The sequence below is a fragment of the Canis aureus genome, chromosome 24 (genome assembly GCF_053574225.1).
Source record: "Canis aureus isolate CA01 chromosome 24, VMU_Caureus_v.1.0, whole genome shotgun sequence".
NCBI classification, from domain to species: domain Eukaryota; kingdom Metazoa; phylum Chordata; class Mammalia; order Carnivora; family Canidae; genus Canis; species Canis aureus.
In genome coordinates this window covers 9,955,944-9,982,603 of record NC_135634.1, presented here as the reverse complement: position 1 = coordinate 9,982,603, position 26,660 = coordinate 9,955,944, and the positions used below count along the sequence as shown (strand labels likewise).

General features: G+C 43.4%; 2 protein-coding genes and 2 long non-coding RNA genes across 8 annotated transcripts in view; 2 read left to right on the top strand and 2 right to left on the bottom strand.

The window, feature by feature from the left end:
- LOC144295740 (WD repeat-containing protein on Y chromosome-like) overlaps positions 1 to 1,317 on the top strand; it is a 34,745-nt gene extending 33,428 nt beyond the window's left edge. For both annotated transcript variants that reach the window (XM_077868192.1, XM_077868193.1), the window contains one exon: positions 1,243 to 1,317. The gene's annotated coding sequence lies outside the window, so the exon portion shown is untranslated. The remainder of the gene's footprint in view (positions 1 to 1,242) is intronic.
- Positions 769 to 7,990, bottom strand: LOC144295741 (uncharacterized). The gene is made up of 3 exons (XR_013362832.1): positions 7,742 to 7,990; positions 1,601 to 4,363; positions 769 to 1,291 (listed from the first exon to the last, which is right to left on the bottom strand). It is a non-coding gene; the product is annotated as an uncharacterized LOC144295741 (long non-coding RNA).
- LOC144295743 (uncharacterized) overlaps positions 7,809 to 26,660 on the top strand; it is a 23,338-nt gene continuing 4,486 nt past the window's right edge. The window contains exons 1-2 of one of the 3 annotated variants that reach the window (XR_013362838.1): positions 7,809 to 8,040; positions 15,019 to 15,112. This is a non-coding gene — a long non-coding RNA (uncharacterized LOC144295743). Of the gene's footprint in view, positions 8,041 to 15,015; positions 15,113 to 26,660 lie in introns of all 3 variants that reach the window. The other 2 variants (XR_013362837.1, XR_013362836.1) reach the window with 2 other exon arrangements.
- HSPH1 (heat shock protein family H (Hsp110) member 1) overlaps positions 20,787 to 26,660 on the bottom strand; it is a 25,236-nt gene continuing 19,362 nt past the window's right edge. For both annotated transcript variants that reach the window (XM_077868191.1, XM_077868190.1), the window contains 6 exons: positions 26,296 to 26,433; positions 25,304 to 25,429; positions 23,807 to 23,914; positions 23,591 to 23,710; positions 23,028 to 23,189; positions 20,787 to 21,686 (listed from right to left, as the gene is read on the bottom strand). In XM_077868191.1, the coding sequence (XP_077724317.1) occupies positions 21,480 to 21,686; positions 23,028 to 23,189; positions 23,591 to 23,710; positions 23,807 to 23,914; positions 25,304 to 25,429; positions 26,296 to 26,433 (861 nt within the window). In that variant the 3' untranslated portion in view covers positions 20,787 to 21,479. The remainder of the gene's footprint in view (positions 21,687 to 23,027; positions 23,190 to 23,590; positions 23,711 to 23,806; positions 23,915 to 25,303; positions 25,430 to 26,295; positions 26,434 to 26,660) is intronic.

The window sequence follows — 26,660 nt, the reverse complement described above, 5'->3', positions numbered from 1 at the left end:
GAATACTGATCACACAGTATAACCTCGTCACTGACTTTTGTGTAGATCCCCAAACATGTTCAAAATAGGAAATAAAGGGACTGGGCAAGCATAGATCAAAAAGACCTTCTGTCTTGTCAGAGGCCTCTCACATTTCCACAATCGTGTTCTCAGAAGCATTCCCAAGGTTATAAAGAGGTACGACGGTGGCTCTCAGGATATCAGAATGTGTCTACCCAGCACTATCGGCCTATTTAGAAATACAATAATTTCAGTGTGCATTTGATATAGAGCAAATAAATGAGTTCATTAATTTTGATAGACCTGCAATTTGGAAACAAAAGCACACAGGGAGGAGGGAAGAGAGGAAGGCGAGAATGAGGGAAATGTGCTGACGTGCGCAGAAGCCAGGCGGATGTTTGGCTGAGAGGCAGTCCTAGAGAAAAATCCGCTAGCAAGTCTAATGTAGGAACAGGAAGGAGGGAGCAGAGGGAGAGCAAAGCAGGAAGAAGAGGGAAAGGAGGGGAGAACAGAGGCAGGAGGGGAGGAAGGCTACTCAGTTCAACAAATCAAAATAGATAATTTACATGGTGTTTGTTCTCTGAGGGAAAAGGGGGTTGCAGTAGACTCCAGGATTGACCTAGGTCTTCATCCACGGTACCTCAGGTAATGGACTGAAAGTTCTTTCCAACAGAAATACACAGGAAAGAGGAAAATAATCTGAGCCCTTATATACTGTATTTGGGCCAGTCAATGGGAACCCAAACTGTGAAATTGCAGAATAAAGTGTTTGCTGCATAGTTTACAAGATAGGGCCACCTGAGTTCTACTCTCCAGTTCACCTTCATTAGATGTGTGACCTTCAGCAATCACTCCCAACAATCTATGAAATGAGAAGGGGTGTTAGCTGATCTGTGAGTTTTATTCTAGCCCTAAAAATGTTACATTTCTCAGAATTTCTGTTTTGCAAAACTGAATGTGTTGATTAGGTTTTGGGTGTCAGTAGTGATTGTTCCAGAATGCCAGCATATCAAACATAACCATAACTAAAATAAGGTGATGGGATGCAGAAAGTCATTCGCCTGGAAAATATCACATATGAGTTAGTGGTTTGGAAATTGAGTAAAACCTCAGGGGGAAATGCTCTTGTTTTCTAACCAATTCAGCCAACCGGGATCTTGTTCCAACATGGAAAATTCATGTAACTGACAAGTTATCCGTGTTCCCTGTCACCATGGCCATAACTGTTCCTTCTTCTTTCAGCCTGAAAAGACTCCTAACTCTTACTCTCTAGAAGAACCCATCCTTGAAGCTGAAATAAAAGAAGACATAAATCGATGGTATGCATTTCTCAATGGCAGGTCAGCCTAATGCGAACAGCCAGGTTGACGCAAGCCACCCCACCCCCCTACAGTAAGGTAGCCTTTCCTGGCTGAGGAATCTTAGGACACTCTGTCATCAGTGTGAGTCACTTGTCCCTAAGCCCCCAGCCTGTGAGTATAATGAGGTCACCATTCAAATCTCACCCGTTTAATATCCTACCTGCCTAACTGGACACTCTGAGCCCCAGTTCTGTCTAGCCATCCCAGGTGGTCAAGGGCTATCTTTTTGGGTGCTTTACCTGGAGCTCCATGGCTGATGTTGTTGCCCTCAAGACCACGTGAGACAGCGCCCCCATTATTATTCCTCCTGCAGCCACTCTGACCTCCTAAGGGTGTGGGGTTGGGGGCGGGTACTGGGGGTCCCAAAGCTCAGATAACATGGACAACCACAAAGGCCCTGTGTGCCCTCCAATCTTCCTGCACTGGGATGTGGCTGGGCTCTACAGAGAAGTAAGATGAATGAAAACCTCTCTTGGCAGTTCGGTGAGGTGGGCCCCAAACCAGCCTTCTTGGGCCCCAGCCACCAAGATGCCTGGAAACAGCCCCTTCAGTGTCACCTGCTGCTCCTTTCATCATGGGGTTTATATCTAGGCCATGGGGCCACATGGGTGATGACACCATCCCGACTTGCCCAGTTCCTTGATGAGTGGCTCCATGTCATCAGGAGCCCAGGCCCTTTCTTCATACTTCTGCCCACTATCTTAGCTCTGGCTTCTGTCTTCACTATCATCCTATGGTACAAACAGTTACTAGGGCCTCTCATCTTCCAGACAGTGTGAAGAAACAGGCCCATGGAGAACAGAGGTCCAGGACAAAAGGGAGGCCCATTCCAGCCAGATTGGCTTCTTTTATAGGCTTTTCCAGGAGGTTCTACACACTTCTGCTTATATCCTGTTGGCCAGAACTTAGTCGCATGGGCCACACCTAGCTATAAGAGAAGTTCAGAGTTCTGTAACCAAGGAGGAAAGCAGCAGAGGATTTTTGGTAGATGGCTAGCAATCTCTGTTCCAGTGAGTCAAATAGAAAAACGTTTCAGATGCTATCAAAGTCAGAGGGCGTCACACATGGAAACACTACCATGAATATCATGACAGAAAATGGCTGACGGCCATGAATCTAAAGTTTGGTTTGGGAGAACATTTGGCTGGTTAGAAAATGACATGGGCTAAGATTATAGTTACAGGTCTGTCTCTGAAAACAGTGTAACCTCAGGCAAATCATTTAAACTTCCTGTTGATACACCTAGAGCTCTCCCAGGTGGATTTGCAATCTAAGGAAATGAGCATAACAGTGTATTGCTTTGGAAATGGAAGAGGATAGGGCTTCTCCATCCACAGACACCTGGGGTTTGACATCACCAGCGTCTTCACCATTGTCATCATGGGTAGCAGCAGAATCAACATTATTATTATTATTCTTTAAACATCTTCACACAGAACCACCCTGGGTTTTAGTTGTTTCTCCTCAGAGTGTTAATCTGCTCAGGCTAATGTAACAAAATATGAGACCAGGTGGCTTACACAACAGACATTAATTCTCATAGTTCTGGAGGGTGGAAGTCTGAGATCAAGTTTCTGGAGAACTCAGTTCCAGGTGAGGGCCTTCTCACTGTGTCCTTATGGGGTGAAACAAGAATAATCCCTCTTCCTCTTCTTATAAAGATGCTAATCCTATCCTAAAGGATCATGACCTCTCAACCCTAATTATCTTCCAAAGACCCATCTCCAAATAGCATCACACTGGGGGTTAGAGCTCTAACATCTGAGTTTTGAGGGACACCATTCAGTCAATCACCAGAGATTGCTGTGGGTGTGAGGTGGAGCAAGGCTTCCAAAAAACATAAACCAACAGGGGAGGCAGCTGCAGGAAGATGCCATCACACTCTCTAGGTTCACTCCAGGTGGGGCAGCATGAAAGTCTGCTCTGGACCCAGCATCAATTCTCTACTGCTCCCTGCTGAATGGCCACAAGAGTGAAACATAAAGGAGGAGCTATGAACAGTGAAGAAAAGAGGCCAGAGTGGGGCTGCTTAGAGAGTCCCAACCAGGAGGGAAACCAGTGGAAAATACTCCCATCCAAATGGATTGATGCCAGTGGTGGTTGTGCTACTTAAAAATATGTTTTTTTAAGGCAGGGAACCAATGTACATATGGTAAATGTTTTATTTCAACATGCAACAGTAAAATGTATCTTCATTTCCTAATCTTTGGATGTCGGGCCAAGACCTGTTCTTCAACTAGGAGGAGTTCAGCACAGTCTTTCATAAATACATCGTATATGACTTTCAGTTTCTGCTTTAAGTGCAGCAAGAACTTAAATATATTTGCAAGGCAACATGAGCACAGTAGCCTCCTAGATTTTTAGAATTTTCTCTAAGCTTTGAAAGTTGTCCCATTTATCCTCAATTCAATATCACCCTTCATGTAGTCTTTCCAAAGAATTCATGTTAGTTTCCACATGTTTGTCTTCACACTAATTTCATCAATTTTCAAATCATTTAAATTAATTGATAATCACGGGGTGCCTCAGTGGCTCAGCTGGTTGGGCGTCTGCCTTCAGCTCAGGTTGTGATCCCGGGGTCCTGGGATCCAGCCCAGCTTCTGGCTCCCTGCTCGGAGGAGAGTCTGCTTTTCTTTCTCCCTCTGCCACTCCCCCTGCTTGTGCTCTCTCTTTCTCTTTGTCAAATAAATAAATAATATTTAAAAAATAATAAAAACAAATTAATCAATAATCACAATAAAATGTACCACTGGCATAAATAAGATTGGGAACAAATGCAGTGAGTCCTTGTTAAGCATTCAACTCAACCCTCAACCATTGAGAGCGGACATGTCATGTAGCAGATGTGACCGTTGGGAAGCTGGGGGCATCTGGTGATGTTTACAGAGTCAGTCAATCCATCAGTTCAGTCAGGAGGGACGTCTGCCTCATGTGATCCTTTTGAGTAGCAAAGATCAAAACAAATCAAACTGATGCTTTCCCTGGACAGCCTAGCTGCAGCCCTGTGGATGAGAAGAAGAGAACTCAGGTGGGAAGGAGGAGGGGGAAGGTCCTGTCATTGGTCCACCCATATTGATTTTACAGATACCTCATCTACATTCTCTCAGTGGCACCCACCCTTCTCAAATAATAGCACACACTTTAGCCAACACCACAAAATATTGAGGATCTTCCAGGTCACCTCTACTATTTAGGTGGGAATTATTCCTTTATTTTGTTGCATTCTCACAACATCCTGGAGATGTACTGTATGTTATCTATACTTACATATAAGGAAACTGAGGCTTAGGAGTTTGTCCAAAGTCAAACCAGTCATCGGTGGTAAGGCAGGCACATGGTACCACTGCTCTGGGAAAGGAGCATACCTCAGAAAAGGGCTTTTATAGGATCGCAGAAAGGAAGGTGTAGCTTTTTTTTTTTTTTTAAGATTTGTTTACTTATTTGAGATGGGGAGGGTCAGAGGGAGAAGGAGAGAGTATCCTCAAGCAGACTCCCCGCTGAGCACAGAGCCCCAGGGGGGGCTTGATCTCAGGACCCTGAGATCATGATCTGAGCTGAAACCGAGTCAGTTCCTTAACCAACTGAGCCACCCCGGTGCCCCAGGGAGGTGTAGCTTTCAAATGCTCCAGATACTAAGTAGAAGCTGTTGGCAATGGGCAGACTATTGTGGAATCAAGCATCCTCCCCCAGATGCAGGCCTGGGTGACAGCGCTAGTGTTAACTAGCTGAGGTTCACGTATACAGAAAGAGGTGAATAGTGGCCAGAAGTAGGTACTTTCCAGGCTGTGCAAGGTGAAGTGAGGGTGGGAGAGGCTGGCGGGGAAGAAACTCGGCACCAGGAAGGCAAGTGGATGACCTAGTGGCTGTGCATGGAGCAGAGGGACGCTCAGAGACACAGAAAGAGTGCTGACTGTGGCCATGGAATCTAGTAAACAGACAGAGAATAGTACCCCAGAGACAAACCACGCTCTCGCAAAGGGTAGGCAAGTATACCTCCCATCCCTGATGATCACGAACATTCAGGCTTGGCCTCAAGAGTTTTGCTGGAAATTGTGCATGAATACTTCCAGGGAGTTCGCTCAGCATTCATGCTACACTACTTGTTGAGTGCTACTCTGTGCTGGGCACAGTGGGAACAGAAAGGAGTCTGTGACCCGAAGGAGTTCACACACTCAGGGAAGCAGAGGGGGGTCTCCAGGCTCTGCCCCTGCACTGCTTGGCAGCCCCCTGACAGCAGGGGTGCAAAGCATCCTGGAAACAGTTGGGGGGGTGGTGTGCTGCTGTCAGGCTTCCTGGATGAATGGACTTCATACCCAGACCTGAAAGTTGAATAGGATCTAGCAATTTGAAGGAAACTTTTAGAGAAGGAAAAGCTGCTATCCTGTGGACAGTAAGTGAAATAAGCTAAGTGAATAAGCCAGACACAAAAGGACAAATACTGTAGGACTCTACTTAATGAGAAACTGAGAGTATTTAGATTTATAGAGACAGAGCAGTGGTTGCCAGGGGCTGGGGGAAGAGGGGAATGGGGAGCTGTTGTTTAATGGGGATAGAGTTTCCATTTTACAAGATGCAAAGAGTTCCCAATATGAATGATGGTGATGGTTGCCCAACAATGGGAATGGGCTCAATGCCACCAAACTGTACTGTGGCTAACAGTGGTTAACATGGTACATTGTGTGTTATGCATGTCTTACCACAATTAAAAGTCCAAAGAAGGGTAGAGAGAGGGACAGTGGGGGGGGGGGGGGCGTGAGAGGAGCATGAGGCTAGGCAAGGCAAGAGAGAAAAGTGGAGGAGTTCTGGGGAGTATGAGCAGCTCCATGTGTTGGCACAGAGTTTGGAGTGTGGAGGTGACAGTGACAAGAACTTGACAATGAAAGGAAGGCTCCTAAGGGCTCAAGGTAGATGGCTTCCAAGGTGTTGAGAAATAAACAGGAGGGAGAAGAGCTGGAGATAGAGGTGAAGAGAGCAACCTGCACATGTTTTTGCTAATGGAAGCCGTCCTATGGTGGGGAGGACCACCGTGCTGAGCTGGGGCTTCCGTTTAAGCAGGAGGCAGCAGGTGCCCAAGCAATCCACACGCTCGCCTGGTTCTTTTCTTCCAGGCTGCCACGGGACCAGACCTGTGAGCGGGGTGGCCCAGCATCTACCAGGCCCTCTGGTGCCACCAGGTCGCCTGCGCGTCAGCTGTCGGGGAGAAGCCAGACTTGTCTATTATTGGCTCAGATCTGTTTAATTTAAATTTTCTTGCACAGGGAAAGGAAAGAAGTGAAGCTTCCCAGAAGGAGCACTGATCACACAGCAGTTTCCTTGTCTGGGCTCTGAAGAGACCAGGATGCAATTTTCTTGGCAAATTCTTCCTCGGTTAACCCAGATGTCTGAGTGAGAGTCAGCCTTGCCCGACAGGGGCAAGGAGGAACAGAGCAAGAAATGATTTCAGCCGGTGTGGGCTTCCTCCCAAAGCAATTAGAGTTTGAATTGAAGCAGCCGACTCAGATTCGAGGTTTTTCTTCCTTGGATGCCATGATTTGCTGCGTGACGACAGCACAGAGCCGATGGGCTGCAGCTCTACCACAACCCAAATATCACGGCAGCCTCGGCCTGCAGGTGGGCTGGGAGAGCAGGCAAGAAACGGAGGCTGTTGGTAACAAGCGGACAATTTTGAAAGTTTGCTCTGTGCCAGGCGAGCCTCCATTAAGAGCTGGAATGTATGATTATCTCCTTTATTCCTAAGTTATTAGGAATGAGTAGATGCTAGTATTGCCCCCATTTCACCAACAAGGAAACTGAGCTCTGGGAGGTTAAATGACTGGCCGATGGCTATCAGTTAAGTAAATGGCAGAAGAAAAATCCAGAGCCCACATGTTCTAACTACCAACAATGCAGACTGTCAGAGTAGAGAGAAGCAAGCTCCAGGAATAAAATCAAAGGTCAATTGCCCTCTCCTTTTCAAGTGTGGTCCTACAGAAGCCATTTTAAAGCTATCAGCCCTCTCGGAGAACCCGACAGTGGTAAAAAAAAAAAAAAGAAAAGAAAAAGAAAAGAATAAAGCTGCTGCCAGTTACTGAGCACTTGCTATGCCAGTCTTTTCATGAGCATTGTTTAACCTTGAAGCAGCCTAGGGAAGGTGCATCCCAGCTTTATAGATGAGAAAACTGGTCCTCAGAGAGATTATGGGTTTTTTTGCACAAAGCCACACAAGCCAAAACATTCAAACTTCAAACCTTAGCTGGGCCCCAGTAACTGGCTATAAATCTCTACCCCTAATTCAAAGCCATCCTTTTGTGAATAAGAATTGTAAGGTACAGAGTCCGTGATGGCAAACACAGGAAGTCTCTTGATCCACCCCAGTCCTGTACTTTCCAGTACGCACTCACCTGCTCTTTGGTCAACGCATGAGCAGCAGCCTTCTCAGAGAGGCAAGAGGGGTACTGTCTGGGCCATGTCCTTCCCCATGGGGCAAAGAGTCTGCAGGACTAAGGAGAAATGTCCCACTTCTGGACATTCATACTGCAGGTCCTGGGAACTGGAAATCTCATGCCCAGATATCCCTGGATCCATGTCCAGAGCCATGCCACAGGCTGTCCTCCATGCATTGTCACATCACCATGGAATTATGAGGACTCCAAAAGTTCTACATCCATCCTGGCCTTTTGGGGTCTTCTGAGTGGCCAAGGTAGGAGGATAGAACATTCATCATCTGTTAATATTTTACTGAACACTTTGTGAACTTGATATTTAACTTTTGAAGCCTGAGCCTCCATTTGTAGTCTTGCCCTGGTCCCCCCAAATATCAGGGGTGAGCTTGCCTCTACTTCCCTTTCACTTCTCAGACTCCACTGTCCCACACCTCAAGGCACCTGTGGCCACAATCCCTTTTCTGCCCTTGCCAAGAATGTTGGATCCTCACTGAGCAATTTTTAGGGGCCCCTCCCTGCCCCCCACCACGAATGGCGTTCCACAGTTTTTTGTATTTTCAGCAGCTCCAGGGGAGATGCTGCTCTCCTTTCTGGCTCAGTTGCCTGATTGCTCCCTGTGACTTTTCTGACCCAGCCACGCAGGAACCCAGACCTCAGTACCTCCAGCTGGTGCCGGTGGTGATCCCTCATATCAGCGAAGACTCTTGGGTATCCATGAGGCAATCCAAATTTAGGCAAAATAAGAAACGAATCTATTCCTAGAACCATGGGAAAAATCTGTCCAAGAACTCAGTCCCAGCAGTACTGACTTCTGTCCTTGTTCGTGTGGTTCCATCTGTTCTCTCTCTCCAGACTGGTTCTGCCACTTGCAGGAAACATGGCCACAACCATCCCTGGGTTTAATTTGTAGCTTTAATTCCACAGGGAGACTGACATCAAGTTCTCTTGGGCTCCATCCAAGTCTCAAATCCCTAGCAAAGGGACATGCTGACAGTATCTTGGGTCAGCCACTTACCTTGGCTCAAACCAAGCAAAGGCTTGGCATTTAAAAATGCCAAAGGCATTTTAAAATGTCTGGTCTCTTAGAGCCACAGTGATGCAAAGGCCCTGCTGTCTCCTGGAGAAGAGGAGGGTGCTGGGTACACAACCAATCCTCTGCATATCCCTGAAAGCTAGACCGTTGCCTTCCACTGCCTCAGACTATCAAACAACGCCTCTCTGCCTGGTTTCTCCTTCCCCTTCCCGCCCTCCCTACTTCCTTCCTTTCTTCCTGACATGAGTTTAAATCCTGAGTTTTTTCCTTCTTACTGAATCCAAGCTCCCGAAGGATGGGGAGGACAGGCCCTCAGCTCTGTCACCAGCCTGCTGATGGGCCGGAGCACATTATTACTTTATCCCTTTAGTCTTAATATCCTCAGCTCCTGGAAAAGGGAAGGGGGAGCAGTTTGCTCCCACACAGGTTTTGTCCTTCTGTTTCTGAGTCTTGGAGCCTCCTAAGCAACCAGCCTACCTTGGCCAGACCCCTTTCCCACCCCGCTTTATGTAAACCTTTAAAACACTGGATTTCTCCCTATTTTAATGAAGTACTCATTTTTAATCCTTTATTTTTGGACCGTAACATTTAGAGTCTAATCCTCGGGGTTCTAGCCTGCCTACTTGGTACTATTTTAAATTGAGAGCTCTGCATTAGTGCTGTTTTGCTGAGGGCAGTGTTCTCTCCATTAACTAATCCCTTGAGGAAATAATGCCATTATATAAAGTCAGCAGCATTCAAAACAAAACCCATCTTATAAATCATGCCGAGCAGGGTTCCAGATACCTCCAGAGGCAACTTCCAATTGGTCTGGCCTTGTTGGAAGAAAACGGGGCAAAGAACACCAGAACTTTTTCTGATCCAGGTATTCCTTCGGCCCCACTCCTACCTCTGCATCCAGAGTCCTGCTTTCTCACCTGCCCCCTATCGCATCACAGCAGGAGCACAAACAAGTCCAGCCATTATCCACAGGTCCTTGCAGAAATAAGTTTGGGAAATGCTGGATTAAAGACAGTTAAGCGGGTTTGTTTACCTCTGATCCCATCTCAAGCCGATCACCTCCCAAAGGCATCACCTCCTACGCCCACCACATGGCAGTTAGAGCTTCAACATCTGGATTTGAGGGTGCTACCAACGCTCAGTCCATAACAGAGAGGTGACTTGTTCAGGATCATAAGCAAGAATGTGGCTGAGCCATGGCTAGGACAGATGTCTCTGAAGCCCTACAGACCTGTCCTCTTTCCCTTGTACATAAAGGACACTGTGAGGCATCATGGATTGTCAAGTAGAAAGAACGTGCTAGGCAGCTGGTAGGAAGGATAAGACTAGATAGGATTTGAGAAGCTGATGATGCCTGGCATCTGACCAGTGGCCCCAGGGAGTCTGAATCTGCCCTGCCAATAACCCCTTCTTCTAGTGAGATCTCAGAAGGAGACACAGCAAGGACTGATGTAAGATGGAAGCAAGTGCTATTTTATTGCTAGCTGAGATGCCTGGTAGTCCCTCAGATGGACCGCTCCAGGAAGCTGAGCTGGGCTTATGACAGGCTCAGAGCCTAAGCAGGTCTTCCTTCTCTGACCCAAATCTTACAACTGGACTTTGGTGAGTTGACAAGTCCGAAGTGAGTGACCCACCATGAGGGGTAAAGCCCATCAGGGTCCCTGTCTCTGACTGGTGGTATTAGAGTGATGGTACTGTCCTCTCTCCTGTTTGGAAAACCCAGCATAGCACCACTTGGAGTACAATTTGTTTGCCTTCCTAGGATGCTCCGGTAGAAGGTAGGGGCCCATCAAAGAGGAGCTGCAGCCTTTTCGCCACACCAGGTGCTTGAGGGAGGCTGGCTACAACTCTATGATGCTTGGTCAGCTGCCTCTGAGATTCAGAACAGGGGCAAGACCATTCTTCTAGACCGTGGAAGCCACTCGGCCCTACCTGAATCCTGACTAGTCCCAGGCCCCTCTTTGAGGCCAGCCTGTCCTCTCCATCCCTCATACCACCACCTGCCCTTTCTGATCAGGTAAAACCTGATCAGCCCCTCCTCACCCTCAGTTCCAAAATCCCAAGAATATTCTATAGTTTAGATGCTAGTCTGAAATAATATGGCCGGTTTGATATATCATGCCCTCTCCTCCCTCCCATCCCAATACACACTTTCCAGCCTCCCCTTTCACTTCTGCCTCTTGTTGTGGGAACTCTCATGAAGAAAGACGTCATGTGTGTGCCTCTTTATGATCATCGGAGGTATTACTAAAGGCTTACAAATTTTAATTACTGGCTTAATATGCCTATACAACAACAAAGGAAGCATATTTTCTCTGGGAGATTTCTCTCTGATGAAACACAGACAGGAAAACACTGCAAGAAAGACATAGGCAATATTTCTTCTCATCCACTGTGGGGCAGTGTATGGGCTGAACGATGGCCAGCCACAGCTAGCGAGTTCCAATCCCCAGAACCTGTGGATGTGACCTCCCTGGGTAGTGGGTCTTTACAGATGTGATTAACCTCAGTATCAGGAGAGGGGGAGATGACCTTGGATTATTTGAGTTGTCCTTAAATGCTATCGTAAGTGTCCTTGTAAGAGAGGCAAAGGAGATAACATGGGGGAAAGATGACATGAAAAAGAGAGATGTGGCCACATGCCAACAGACACTTGGAGCCACCAGAAGCTGGGAGAGGAAAGGAAGGATCCTCCCCGCAAAGCCCTCAGAGAGAGTGGGACCCTGCCACCAATTTGATTTCACACCTCTGGCCTCCAGACCAGTGAAAGAGGCGCGAGACATGCAGAGCAGTGAGTGCTACAAAGCCACCAGAGGAGATGAGGCCCAAAAGATCACTAGACTTAGCTCCAGAAAGTTCATGGGTGATTTCTGAGAGCAGAGCAGTTGGAGCGAATGAGCATAAGGAGACAATGGACGCTGTGTTTGCAGAGCACTCCCCCACATGTAGACTTAGGAGAGTGGGCAGTAAACTGGAACCCTAAATTACCCACTGAGTAAACAGGCCCTGGAAATCAGAAGCACGTGTTTCAGGCACCAGCATCAAACCCAGAAAGAACCCCGGAATGTCCTGGGTCCTCCCTTCTGTCCATCTGGTGTCACCCTGTCCTCGCCCCATTGCCTCTGCCTGTTTCCTACCTGGGGGACCCTCTTGAATCTCGGCTGCAGCTGAGAATTGACTTTCTCCCCTTCCACATGCTGTCCAGAGTTTTAGCCAAGAGTGAATTTCAAACTCCATCTCTCACAGACACTGTAAAGTTGCATGACACAAAGACCTCTTTGGAATAACAGGGTTGGAAAGAGAAATCCACCTGTGGCCTATCCTGCTTTGGGTTTGTCTCGTGGGGGCAGAGAGGGCATGCATGGGGCAGGGGGCTGCCACTGGCCCCTTAAAACAAGTCCGCAGAGAGGTCTCGCAGGCCATTGGGACCAATTCCAGGCTGAGGCCTACACAGATCATGTTCCTGACAGGGTGCATCATTTCTTACATAAGCTAATAAATCCTCATTTACTTGTAAGAGGAGAAGTCAGAGTGTCACAGCCAGTTTGGACAAGCAAGGAGAGCAGTCCGAGGCTATTCTCCTGTTGTTGGCTGGGGAAGTCTTGGGTCCCTAAGACAGTGACCAGCCTCTCCTCGGAAAATGGGATGATGTGGAGATGTTGGAGCAGGACTGCAGCTTCCACTGGAGAAGGAATGACTCCTAGGGACCCTGTGTACCCCATATTCTGTTTCACTGGACACAGTGGCCCTGCTCTCCCCACCCACCAACCACCCACCCTTCACCCGGGTCCGTATATGGCCCAGTTGTTTGTCTACACTGAGAGCTTGAGGCACTGCCTCCACTCTAACCGGCAGTCTATTTTAGCTCAGACCTCCCTCCTGGGTTCTGCACCTGCGAGCCCCCCTACTCACTGGCTGTCTGCCTTGGTTCTCTGCAGACATTTCTTTCTTTCTTTCTTTCTTTCTTTCTTTCTTTCTTTCTTTCTTTCTTTCTTTCTTTCTTTCTTTCTTTCTTTCTTTCTGATTTTATTTATTCATGAGAGACACAGAGAGAGAAAGAAGCAGAGATACAGACAGAGGGAGAAGCAGGCTCCATGCAGGGAACCCGATGTGGGGCTCGATCCTAGGACCCCGGGATCATGTCCTGAGCCGAAGGCAGATGCTCAACCGCTGAGCCACCCAGGGGTCCCTCTGCAAACATTTCAAATTCGCACTTCAAACACGCACGACGGTGAAGTCAGCTCTCCTCACTTCCCCCTCTAGCCTGGTCTCCTCTGGGCTTCGTGTTGAGGAATGGCATCACTTCGCCCTGACACCAAAGCCAGAGACCTAGGGGTCAGCCTGGCCCTGCCCCTGCCGTTCATCTGGAGCCCACAGTGCACCAGGGCGGAGCGGAGCCCAAGCAACAGATGAGGGGGCTGAGATCTCGGGAGGTGAGCCTGGGGCAAACCATGAGGGCTGAGTTCAAAGAAAGGGACATTTTTAACCAAGGAATTGCTTCATTATTTGCCATGATTCCCAGTGACAGAGAAGGAGTAAGAGCTGTCTGCTTCCCTCTCGGCGTGGCAGCCCATCTTTCCTGCGTACAACTTCAGGATTATCCGTGGGAGGTGGACTCCTAAGGCTGCCCAGCATGCACTGAAGAATCACTTCCTAGCCACTCCCCCCGTGCCCTGTTAGGGTGCTGCATATCTGCTCTGAGCTGCTGGGGGGAGCCCAGGGAAAGCGAATTAGGAGCTGGCAGGCACTGGCTGGGTGTGCCAAGCATCCTTCCGTTCTTCTGGGAGCAGCAGCTCCTGCCCTGAGAAGTGCTCCTCCCTCCACTTTGCCCGGGGCTTGAATGGAAGTGCTCATGTTCTTACAGAGCTCACTTGTGGGCACAGTTTGGTACCCAGGATGGCCCCTGTCACAAGTTTCCCCACCCTCTGACTCCTTGACCCAGGGAGGTGTGTGTCAGCACAGTCTGCCAGGGGACTTCTCGCCCTGCCCAGGACGCAGGTGTGCATGCAGAAGGCAGAGCAGATATCAGCGAGGACAGAGGAGAGGCATGCCATGCTCACACCAGGCCCCACCTTCTGGAAGCCCAGTTAGTTGCCCCAGGTGATCCACACGCTGGTTATTCAGTGCCCTTTAATTATGTGCCATCACTCCTCCCATAAATTCCCTCCTTGAACCAAAGCACTTTAGGTTGGGTGTCTGAGAGGACTGATGAGTACAGTGAAGGCAGCGCCTCCTCCTGAGGATCCAGCACTCATACCCGGAATGTATCAGCTGTGTGTGGAAAATGTAGCGACCAACTGTGTGCAGGACACACACCTATATCCCACCGAAACAATGATTAGAAAGTGGAGATCTGCTCTTCTGGATTTGGTGTTTATTTCATTTTATTTATTTGTTTGTTCATGAGCAGCACACAGAGAGAGGCAGAGACACAGGCAGAGGGAGAAGCAGGCTCCCCTGCAGGGAGCCTGGGATCATGACCTGAGCCAATGGCAGATGCTCCACCACTGATCCCCCCAGGTGCTCCTGGATTTGATTTTTGTAGCTGTTAAGCAGTGGGCCTCTTTACTCTTGGATGTGTCTTATCTACTAATGGAAGAATCTTATGACCCAACTCATGAGATCACCCCCAATTTCTTTTATAAAGATGCAGTTGATCTAAGTGAATACAAGTACTATCTAATTATTTGACTAATAAAGAACCATCTTCTAATTCTTCAGTAAAGCTCTTCTTAGGCAAAACACAAACAGTATTGCCGTAAAATGTCCAAAGTTCTCATACAAATTTAATTTACATCATTTAAAAGGAGGTTGGGCTGATAATGACAATCAAGGTGTATAATCCTTGATTGTATCCTGGATCCAAAAAAATAGCTCTAAAGAACATCTGGGAGACAAATGGACCTGATAATGCTATTGTGCCAGTGAGGGGTTCCTTGGGTGTGGCAACAAACTTGTGGTCTGGGAGAAGGAGGTCCCTGTTCTGAGGAGGTGGGTGGGGAAGAGAGAGGTGAGTGGAACCATGACTGGCCAAGTGTTCACTGCAACATTGTTAACTTTTCTAAATAAAAAGTTAAGGCACTTAAAAAGAATGCTACCTTGGTATTTATTGTTGTTTTAAGGAAAAGGGATGTTATTTAGGCAACTCTTTCAGAGGTATTTGGTGTTTGTTTGTTTGTTTGTTTGTTTGTTTTTTAAGTAGTCTCCATGCCCAGAGTGGACCCCAGCATGAGGCTTGAACTCAAGACTGTGAGATCAAGACCTGAGCTGAGCTCAAGAGTCAGATGCTTAAGCATGTGAGTCACCCAGGCACACCCCTCTTTCAGAGGTTTTTATGCTAGTAAACAGGATAATTCACAAATCCTGACAACCACCCCTTCTTCGGAACTGGGAAAATATTGTCCTCTGCTTATGGATTATAAAGCCATGGTTCCCAAGGGCGGTTTTGGGCACCATCTGTCTTTTAGAACATTCCTATCCTGAAGTGGTTAGCAAAAGGGTAGCCCTGGGCACCCAGCAATAATAAATAGACCGAATTCCCACTAACCCCACAGCAGCTGGTTGGTTCACTGAGCAGCAAGATGGGCATGCTTTGACTGCCTATGTCTATTTAAAGAGTCACGCTTTTCACAGAAAACATGAAAGGGAGGAAATTAAAAATATCAATGTGTTTGTGTGTGTGCAGTAATAACAGTAAACAGTACATGCTGATATTAGAGAGGAAAAGTAGCAGAGGAAGTGATTCTCTACTCTTGGTGTGGCAAAGCCTTCACTGGGTGCCTGCTCTGTGGCAAGATCACCAAATGCTTCATGTATAGAAATTCCTTTAATCCTCACAACCACATTATAGAGGGAGAAACTGAGCTCGGAGGAAATTGGCTGGAGCGGGAGGGTTGGGTGTCAATGCCAAAACCATGCTGATTGTAAAAAGTGGAGCCAGAATGGAAACTGCAGTATGTTTGACTGAAAAGCTATGCAAACACTTAATTTACTATCCCTTACAACCCCCAACTGAGTTAGAGCCAGTACTGGGTAAGTAGGAGATTGTTTCCTGATTCTCTCTACTATACTTATTTGATTTTTGATAATAAAAGACCAAAGCATCTAAAAAGAACACATTTGTAGGGGAATATGCAGAGGATGTTGGGGTGAGGGGTGGTGGTGATGCTGGGAAGGACCCCCAAGAGCACTAGCACAAATAACTACTACCATTCATTCAGTTGGCTGCACAGTTGGCTCATTCTCAATATGACTCAAGCCTTAAAGGATGAAAGCAGAAGCCATTAAACGATGTACACAGCCATCAGTCCCCAAATTCTCCTACTGTGAAGTGACAGGACAGGTGTAAAGAAGTTGGAATTGAACATCCCTAGCCAATGAGAAAAGGCTGAGTACAGAAAAATGTAAATAGATGAACATATACCAGTTTACAGAACACAGTATCAATGCTTGGGAAATGGAACTTCAAATTCTTAGGGCTGAAATGTCGGTTAACATAGATGCCATATAGTCAACAGCCCAGTGGTTCTTGCACTTGTACATTAGCCTCATCTGGGAAGTGATGAAAATCCTGATGCCAGGGTCCCATCCCAGATCAACTAAATCAGAACTTCTGAGGGTGCTTGTGTATATATATATTTTTTATTTTAATTTTTAATTTGTTAATTAAATTAATTTTAATTTTTAAAAAATTTAAAAAAAAATTAAAGTTTTTTTTATTTTAAGCCTCTGAGATCTTTTAAGTTGCAGCCAGTGTTGCAAATCACTGCTTCTAGGGCAAAGTTTAATGAAAAAGGCAAGCTTGGTTTTTGTTTTTTGTTTTTTAAGGAACAATTGCAATAGCCTAACAAAAGCGTGATAAACAATTGCAATTGTCTCAGAACCAATACTCATCTTGACTGTTTTAGATTCACTGATATTTTGCTTAATCCTCGTCCCCATTCCCTCTTCTTTTCTGTCCCTCTCTTGATCAGGGTCAAAAACACTGGATTAAGAGTCTGTATTTCGTAAAGAAAAGCTTTGGTGTTTCATATAAGCATGAGTTTAGGAAGCTATATACAGCCTGGTGAAAAAAAAAACAGCAAATCTTAATATGGTTGAATTCAACATAATTTCAAAGAACAGAATGAGTCCTCTCATGAAGCATTTGCAATGATGCTAAAAGTGTATTTTGACAGTGCTGACCAACTTTTACACCTAAGTGCGTGCTAACATTTATCACTCTACTGCCACAGAGAGAAGAGGCTTTGAGTCCATCAGATCTAAGTTAGTCGGACTGTCTTCCACCCCATTTCTCCACTTGTAAAATGGGAAATAAACACCCCTCAAAGGATTGTGAAGCCTGAGTAAGAGCACCTGGCAGAGTGCTGGGTCACTTAGAGGCAGTTAAGTGCCAATTTCCGTCCTTCACTTTTTGTAGGATTTTGAAGTTCACTTTCCTTAGAATGGATCTCAAGGTACAGGGGGCAGTTTGGGTTGTCACAACAGGGGCATCTAGTGGCAACTAGTGGATGAGGGATGCTGTTCAATGTTATACATGGTACAGGGCAGCCCCCGACAACACATTATCCAGCCCCAAGGGTCAATGGTGCTGAGGCTGAGAGATGCTGCCATCGAGGGATGCACAACATGAGAGACTTTGCCAAGGGTATGTGATGTAGCTTCGGATAAGGAAATGGGAGATTCAGGAAAGTCAGGTGATCTAAAAACCATAGTATTTGGGGAGGGGCCTGAGGGAAGCACAGTTTGAACCCTTGGACGTGAAACTATATCCTTTTTTACCTAAAAAAATGTTCTTTCCACTATATCATAGTGCCACCTGTCCTTAAGCAGAATAAGAATTATTAAGGGACCCACACTATGCTACAATACTGAGAAAATAAAACCAGTAGACACTGGAATAGCGAATTATTCTAAAGCTTTCAAATGTGTCACACATGCTCATATTATTTACAAAACACATGCAAATACAGATTCAAAAGTAATGAATTTTGGCTGGTCGTCCTTCAGGAAGTACCCCAGTCTAGCAAAGCTAGACAGTCATAGCACATTTGCCACTGATAGCAGCAATGCATAGCAGAAACTTCCTCATCATCCTGCCCACTACAAGAGCTTAACCATGTCCAAATTACTCAGTTCTTTGGGAGAGTGAATTTATCTTGCCAAATACCTTTGAATCAAGACTCAATCTCTCCAGAAAAGTATGATATGGTTGTTTTGTGCTGATTACATACAGATAGTGAGATATTCCTTCACTGCAAATACCACAGACAAGACAACAATCTGGGTATAAATTGACAAATGGTTATGTCAAAAAAAAAAAATATTGAACACTGTTGATAAAAGCAAGTCATCGACAACAGCTAAAGTTTATTTTTTTGGCCTTTCTAAAAGTAACTCTTTTTTTTTTTTTTTTAAAGTAACTCTTGATAGCTATTTAGTAAAGAAGCATATACTTTTTGATGAGAAATCAAGGACAAGAAAAATCAAGTAAATATTGAAGAATTTTACCCAAGAAAGTTAATCATTGCTCAGACTTCACCAATGTTCATGATGAACTAGACTTCAGGGGTCCATTAATGATTACTAAAGTCAGTATTTTTATTTTTTCAAGTTTTTATTTAAATTCTGATTAACATATACTGTAATATTCGTTTTAGGAGTAGAATGTAGTGATTCATCACTTACATATAACACCCACTGCTCATCACAAGTGCCCTCTTAAATGCCCACCACCCATCTAGCCTGTCCCCCTGCCCACATCCCTATAGCAACCCCCAGTTTGTTTCGTACAGTTAACTGTTTCCTGATTTGTCTATGTTCATGTTTTCTTAAATTCCACTTATGAGTGAAATCATATGGTACTTGTCTCTGACTTATCATAATAATACCCTCTAAAGAGCTCCATATACATTGCTAATGGCAAGATCTCATTTTTTGATGGCTGAGTAATACTCCATTATATAGACCACATCTTCTTTATTGGTCCATCAGTTGATGGACACTTGGGTCTCTCCATAGTTTGGTTATTGCTGATAATGTTGCTATAAACATCAGGGTGTTTATCTCTCTTCAAATCAGTATTTTTGTATTCTATGGGTAAATACCTAGTAGTGTGATTGCTGGATCATAGGGTAGTTCTATTTTTAACCTTTTGAGGAAACTCCATACTCTTTTTCAGAGTGGCTGCACCAGTTTATGTTCCCAACAGTCCAAGAGGGTTCCCCTTTCTTTGCATCCTCGCCAACACGTTTCCTGTGTTAATTTTCCATCCTGATAGGTGTATCTCATTGTAGTTTTTAGATTTCCCTGATGATGTGATGTTGAGCATCTTCTCATGTGTCTTTTTTTTTTTAAATCTTCTTTGGGAAAATGTCTATGTCTTCTGCCCATTTAACAACTGGATTGTTTGGGTGTTCAGTTTTTTAAATTCTTTATATACTTTGGATACTAACCTCTCATCAGATAGGTTATTTGCAAATATCTTCTCCCATTCCAAAGGTTGCCTTTTCATTTGTTTCCTTGCTGTACAGAAGCTATTTAGCTTAATGAAGTCCCAAGAGTTTATTTTTGCTTTCGTTTTTCTTGCCTTGGGCCTATCTAGTAAGTTGTTACCACCAGTGTCAAAGAGGTTAGTACCTATGTTCTCTAGAGAGTAGACATTTTTAAAAATAATTGTCATGAAGTTACAATTTAAGTGAAAATTAAATATAAAATTCAACGCTTTGTTAAAAAGAGCACTTACCCAAACTAGTCCATGTCCTGAGGATTCTAGGTGATTACTAGATATATCTAATGCAGGCTCACACAATTGTTAATACATATCACAAAGTAGTCAACGTTGACATTGTGGTTTTCCCCCACATCCAAAAACGCAATCCTGAGGTCATTTTATAAAAGATTTTACAGAAAAGTGATACTACAGAAAATTTCTAACCTTTAATTACAACAACTTAGGCCAGATGATAGTTCCTTTATCATCACCAGGTACTTTTCTGGGGTGGAAGAAAAAGTTCTCCCATTCATATTTTTAAAAATCTTTCATTTTTTATGGGCTTCCCAATAGTACACAGATCACTAACCTATCTTCATGTCTCAATGGGGGGCCACATACCCAATGAGTATATATTAATATGCACTAAGAAATAAGAAAAACCACAAGAGACAGACTCTTTATGGTTAAGAAAGGTGCAAAGAAATTACAAATTGGGAAAATGTGTGAAGTATCGGCAAATGGTTAAGAGTGTTACTAAGAACATTTTCTAGAAGATCAACATTCAAACATTATCAATAAGATATTTATGAACTGCAAATAGGAACACTTACAATGCTAAAGTACACATCACATTCACAAAAACAGATTACTTAGTACTTAGTGGCCATTTTTGGAGTATGGGCTTTAAAATTTGAGTAACTGGAGTGCCTGGGGTATTTGAGGACTGTATCTAACCTAAGCATGCATGTCTTCCCCAGCAAGCCAACCCTTCTTGTCCTTAGAAAATAAGCAGATAGGATCCATTGCAGCCTCAGATAACAAAAACCTTCTCTCCACCAACACTGGGACTGGTTAAAATATTTGTATGTCTTTATATTGGGACTCAGGAAAGCAGTGCAGTTACAACACCTGACTATATTCACTTCTTTCCTTGGTTATACAGTTTTAAAAAACAGCCTACACAACCATGTAACACGCATACCTGTCCCAACACATCCCCATTATTAAGACAAGGCTTGAAGGATATGCAAGAAGTTAATGTTCCCCTCCCCCTGCCCCGTGCTAGGGCTATATTCAACTTTATATTTTAAAAAAATTTACCGTAATAAATATATGCTACTTTTCTATCAGGAGAAAGCACATGTAAGAACAGCAAAAAAGGAGAATCAAATTTTCATACTAAATAACTTCATTTCTGCTACAATTTATACACCTTCCCCTCCCCCGATTCCATTTTGGAGTTAGTGACAAAACCGTTTAGAAATAACACCATAAGATGAACTTTATTTTAAAGCTCATAAAAGGCTTCACAATATCAGTTACAAACAGAATCAACATTTCTTCCAATTTACACCTCCACATGACAATGTACTGTATAACAAGAGATATAGTTGAAAGTTTTTGTTCTGCATGCTAACACATTTCACTAGCTTTTGCTTTACTCATTGATTTTTAATATCAAAGCAAAAAGTTGTATTCTATTTTTCAGAATTAATATTAGAAAGCCCTTATGAAGTCAGACTTAGTCTTGTTTATAAACATCCACACCCACACACATGCTGAAATGGAGAGCAAAATGCAAGAAAACTACCTTGGCAGGAACAAATGCCTCAAGATTTTAATCACAGCCTTCTTGAACAAGCAGTACAGTTTTAGTTTCTCCAAAAGACAAAAGTCAATTTCATCCTTAGTGATGCAAATGGTAATACTGCACAGAAGCTTAGTATGAATTCACAATTCCACAGGAATCTGAAAGTTACCAAGGCAATTTTCCCTTTTAGGATCATAAAGACTACAGACTTAAGCTTTTTTCTCTTTCCATATAATACACAAAATTTCTAAACATCCTTAAAAAAAGAAAATATAAATAGTCTCAGTATGTTATGTAGAATCACATACTATGGCAAAAATATTTTATTCATTGAAGGACTAAGCCAACATAATATTATCTAGTCCAAGTCCATATTAATGGAACTCTTCTCATTAGGGTAACATTCCCCATTCTGATGTGGAGGCTCGGCACCAAAATTTTCTTTGCCTTCTAAATCTTCTTCCTTTTTATCAATATTTGGGCCATTTGGAGTTCTTTCCAGTTTGGGCGATTCAATTTTTGGCTTGGGTTGTGTTACGACGGGTTCACAAGTGTTATTCAACTCCTAACCAAAGGAAAAGAAAACCAGTAAATAGGTTAACTCTGATCCATCTAGTCATTTTCAATTACTTTCCTAACACACCTGAACTGTTATTTTTCTACCAATCCCAATTATACACGTCTCAAGGAATTCAATTTTCCCATTACACTTGCCCAAAACTATGGCTTGAATTCTGATCAAAAGAGAAAAGAGCACTGAATATTTTTCTATGATGAGTCAGGAACCTGCAAAGTACTAAAAGTGTTAACTCAAATGTTATTACTTCATTTAAACCTCACAACAATATTGAAAGGTAGAAATTATTATCCCCACCTATGCAAGAGGAAAGATGGTTCAAGAGAGGTTGGGTAACTCAACCTCAAGATCAAGAAAGCTAGTGAGTGAAGAACAGGGATTCAAGCTTATAGCCCTCTGACTTCAAAGGCTCACGATTCTTGGAGGCACCTGGGTGGCTCCCTCCATGGGTTGAGCTTCGGGGTCTTGGATTTCAGCCAACGTCATGATCTCAGGGTCCCGGAACCGAGCCCCATGTCTGCACGACTCCTGGGATACTCTCTCCCTCTCCCTCCCTCCCCCCAACTAGCATGCATGCTTGCTCGCTATCTCTAAAATATGTAAGTAAAATCTAAAAACAAAACAAAAGGCTCACAACTCTCACTGTGTTTGAACATTTTTCCAGATGGAAAGCATTCTTTGGTTTTCTACTCAACTTTCTTCAGAGCCTCACACACTTAGCAAGGCCTTTCTTGATAAAATACCATTCTGAGTCCTCCTCCAGTGCCCAGAATCTCCTAATCCTTTTGACTACTTTATTTTTGTCTTCAGCATGTGACACCATCTGATACACTTCCTCTCATACTTGTTGCTGACAAGCCTTCCTCGAACCAGATGACTGCTACAGGGGCAAGGACTGACTTTGTCTAAAATTAACCTGAGAACAATGTGGTAGGGGCTCAACAAATATGTTTTTGAATGAATAATGAAGCAATGGAAATTTAAGAAAAGCATATAAGGTCTTCAATATTTTGTAGTATCAATGATGAACTCAGAAATCTGGTCTCAATCAGGAGGAGGTAAAAGATTGATCAAAGAAAGAGCTTATTTAAGGTTCACATGATTGCAGGATGCCTGGGTGGCTCAGTGGTTGAGCATGATTCCGAGGTCCTGGGATCGAGTCCCATATCAGGCTCCCCACAGGGAGCCTGCTTCTCCCTTTGCCTGTGTCTCTGCCTCTTTCTGTCTCTCTCATGAATGAATAAATGAAATCCTAAAAACAAAGTTCACATGATTGCAACTTGAGTCCCGAAGAATACACAGCAGTAAACATTAGACAGTAATGCCTACCTTTATTTTTGCTTTAATTTCCTGAGCACGTACAACTGGATCCTGATCAAGACTCTTTTTAGCCTGAGCATTCATGATATTATTCATCCATTCCATCACTTCATTAACAGACTTCTCCACCTTTTTCATCTCAGACTCATCAATATGATTGTATTTCTCATCCTGAATGGAAAAAGGCATGGTCATTCTGTAGACTTAATTACGTACAGTGGGGTGCCTGGGTAGCTCAGTTGGTTAAGCATCTGCCTTTGCGTCAGGTCATCATCTCAGGGTCCTGGGATCAAGCCCCGCATTTAGCTCCCTGCTCAGCAGGAAGTCTGCTTCTCTCTCTCCCTCTGGCCCTACCCGCACTCATGCTCTCAAATAAATAAAATATTTTTTTAAAAAAAAGATAAGTATTTAACAGTAACCTCTAACCTGGCCCAATTTTCCATGAAGTTCAAATCTACCTCTGGTCTGAAATACGAAATTTCTTATTTAAGAAGATGTGTTCACAGTAAAGGTTCCTCAACTTACTATTAGCTTATTAAAACCTAAGGTAACTTACAACATACAAGACTTACATTATTTCGGAAGTCTGCTGCGATCTTGGCATAGTGCTGCAGCCTCTGTCCCAATTCTTCAAACACTGTTGGTCGTTCCTCAGCTTCTTGAAACCGAACTTTAACTGGAGTGCCAATTTTCTAAAACAAAATGTAATAACTTAACATTTGTTTAACTGCATTTCCAAAGTCTGTAGTCTAAAACACAGTGCTTTCTAGGGGGAGAGAAGGGCCTACCATTAATTCTTCCAACTTGTCCACATAGGCTTGTTTAGCTTGGTCCTCTCCTTCTTCATAAAGCCAGTTTTCTGTCTCTGTAAGCAGTCTCAAAAAATTTTGGTGATCCTGTATATGTAATGTGAGAGTCAGTGTATCAGTGGTTAAGTGTACTTTGAAAGTTTTCATAACAAAACAGAGTCATCCTAGATGTGTTAAAAACGAAGTCACCAATCTTATTTCTCAGAAGGCACTCTGATTAGCTGGATTCTCTTTATGGAAAAGGATCAAGGAGCAATGAACACTAGTAGCTCCATATTTTTTACATGATGGATTAACAGTAATTCTGCTTACTGACTTAACAATAATATCTCAGAAGTCCACTCTAGGACAATCTGTACATTGGAATGGGGGGGGGAGGGTTATGGAAGGGCAACGATCTTGCTCTCCAAAGCAATTAGGTCTTAAGTAACTTTCTAATCACTCCCACAACTATCCAATACTGGAAAGGAAAGAGACAAGTTGACAATTCCATCACTGAAAAAAAATCATCCCGAACTAACTCCCATAACGTATTTCTACTCTATCCTTAGGAGGCCTATCCTGCTTTGGGTCATCTCTCCTTCAGAATCCCGATTATAAGAAATCCAGGAAATGTCAGGGCAGAGCCCAAAACTAACATGTATTACAAGGTAGCCCAAGGATCCTAGAACTAAAATTGACCCTTAAGTTTCAAAATTCTTTTAACTCCAGAGTTAATCCCAAAACCATCCCAAATTTCTACCTGCCAATTGTTTTCCAAGCCCCATTTTCACAGTTGTGCTTTTGGGATTTACTCAGAGCCACACAAGGACTGTGGGAGCTTAGAAAAGGCCTAAAGGGAATAATGTGCCCGATCAACTTTGGAATGACTGGAGGAATAAGTCTTATGGGATAAAATAATGACCATGACCAACCAAGGGAACCAGAGTCATAACAAAAAAATAGAAACAAAAGGTCTGAGGTGTTTAAAACCAAGGATTTTCTCTTTTTCTCCTTCTAGCCCCCATACCTGTAGTGTTATGACTCTGAATAAATGTTTGATAGGTTCTTTCTGGATGGTAAAAACTAAAGTCATTGGGACGAGTTAGAGTAAAACCACACCTCACTAATTAGCCTCTCTTCAGGACTCTGTTTATACAATCTCTGTTTCAAGTTTTCTGTTCTCAGAAAGCTCATTAGATAATCTAGTAGAAACATACATGTCAAATTTGATGTGAAACACTTTATGAGATTATCTAAATAAGAACAGAGCTGGGATCCCTGGGTGGCGCAGCGGTTTGGCGCCTGCCTTTGGCTCAGGGCGCGATCCTGGAGACCTGGGATCGAGTCCCACGTCGGGCTCCCGGTGCATGGAGCCTGCTTCTCTCTCTGCCTGTGTCTCTGCCTCTCTCTCTCTCTCTCTGTGACTATCGTAAATAAATAAATAAAATTTAAAAAGAAAAAAAAAAAAAAATAAGAACAGAGCTCCACACATACCTGCTCAGATATAAATTTTTCATATGGTCCACACAGCTTGTCCCTGAACTCATACACATATTCCTCCACTGCATTTTTAGCATCGTTCCTTTCCTTTTCCAATTTATCCTGCATTATCATCTTACCCTGTCAGAAAACAGAAAAGGTTAATTCCAGCCTTAATCTTCTATTGTAACTAAACGTTAACTAGACTCTAGTGTAAATCAACAATTATACCAAAAAAAAAAAAAAGTGTTTACACTTTTACAACTCATGAAACTTATAACAAATCTTACAAAGTTCTTCATTTACTAAATACACATAGTGGGTTTTAATTTTTTTAAAGTTATATAATAAGTTACATAACTTTTGCATCTCAGGTTTAAACCAAGAAGGAAAAAACCCAATTCGTTTTAATTTTCTTTTAGATCATTCTATGGTTGTCTCATATTGGGATTAATATTGGCCAATATATAATGATCATAGGATGCTGGAACCATATTTGAAATCAAGGACTAGAAGTAAATTTATTTACTTATTTATGAAATATTAACGAGGTATGATTATTAAATTTTGAAACACGTTGCCATCTCACTAAAACAAAACAAAACAACAAAAGCAAATCTCAAATTATTTCACATACTCTAGACTACAGAGAGGTACAATGTATTTTAACAGAAATATTTAGTGTGGCCTGAGATACCAACTGTATTGTGCCCTGTGCTAGGACATCCTGGCATCCAATTTCTTCCAAGAACTTGGGCTATCAATTATCTATCACACAGAATGATCTATGGTATACATCTCTCTCGTAGGATGCAAAAATGTGATTAAAACTTGTTAAAAAAAATTAAAGGACCACTGGTTTTGGATTCATCTTATTCCTAAAACTGTATAAAACTTGGGGTATGAGAAAGAAGTAAGTACAGCTATTTCTCTATTACAAATATGGGTAACAGGGCCAAACTACTTAACAGATTCCAGAATGGAAAATATTTACCTGAAGTACTTACCTCTGTCTCAATATACATGTTAAGGAGGTCTTTTCCTAACTGCCAGACCAAGTTGGCTTCAATAGGCAGCTCAACATTCACCACCTTTATTTTGGGCTTTTTAGCTTCTGGAGGCTGGTCAACTTTCTTTTCATTTGCCTTAGAAAAGGAGTAAAAAAAAAAAAAAAACAAAAAAAAAAGGAAAATTCTTAAATAATCCTTGAAAACAACAGCAAAATCTCCCTATCATACTTACTAATGACTTAGGCAAAACTAAAGCCCCTAAAATCCTAAGTTAGAAGAGTGCAGATCATCTAATTGCCACCCACTCCTTTTAAGCCGGCCTGCAATTACAAGTGAAATAGGTCATATTTTTCCTCAAGAAT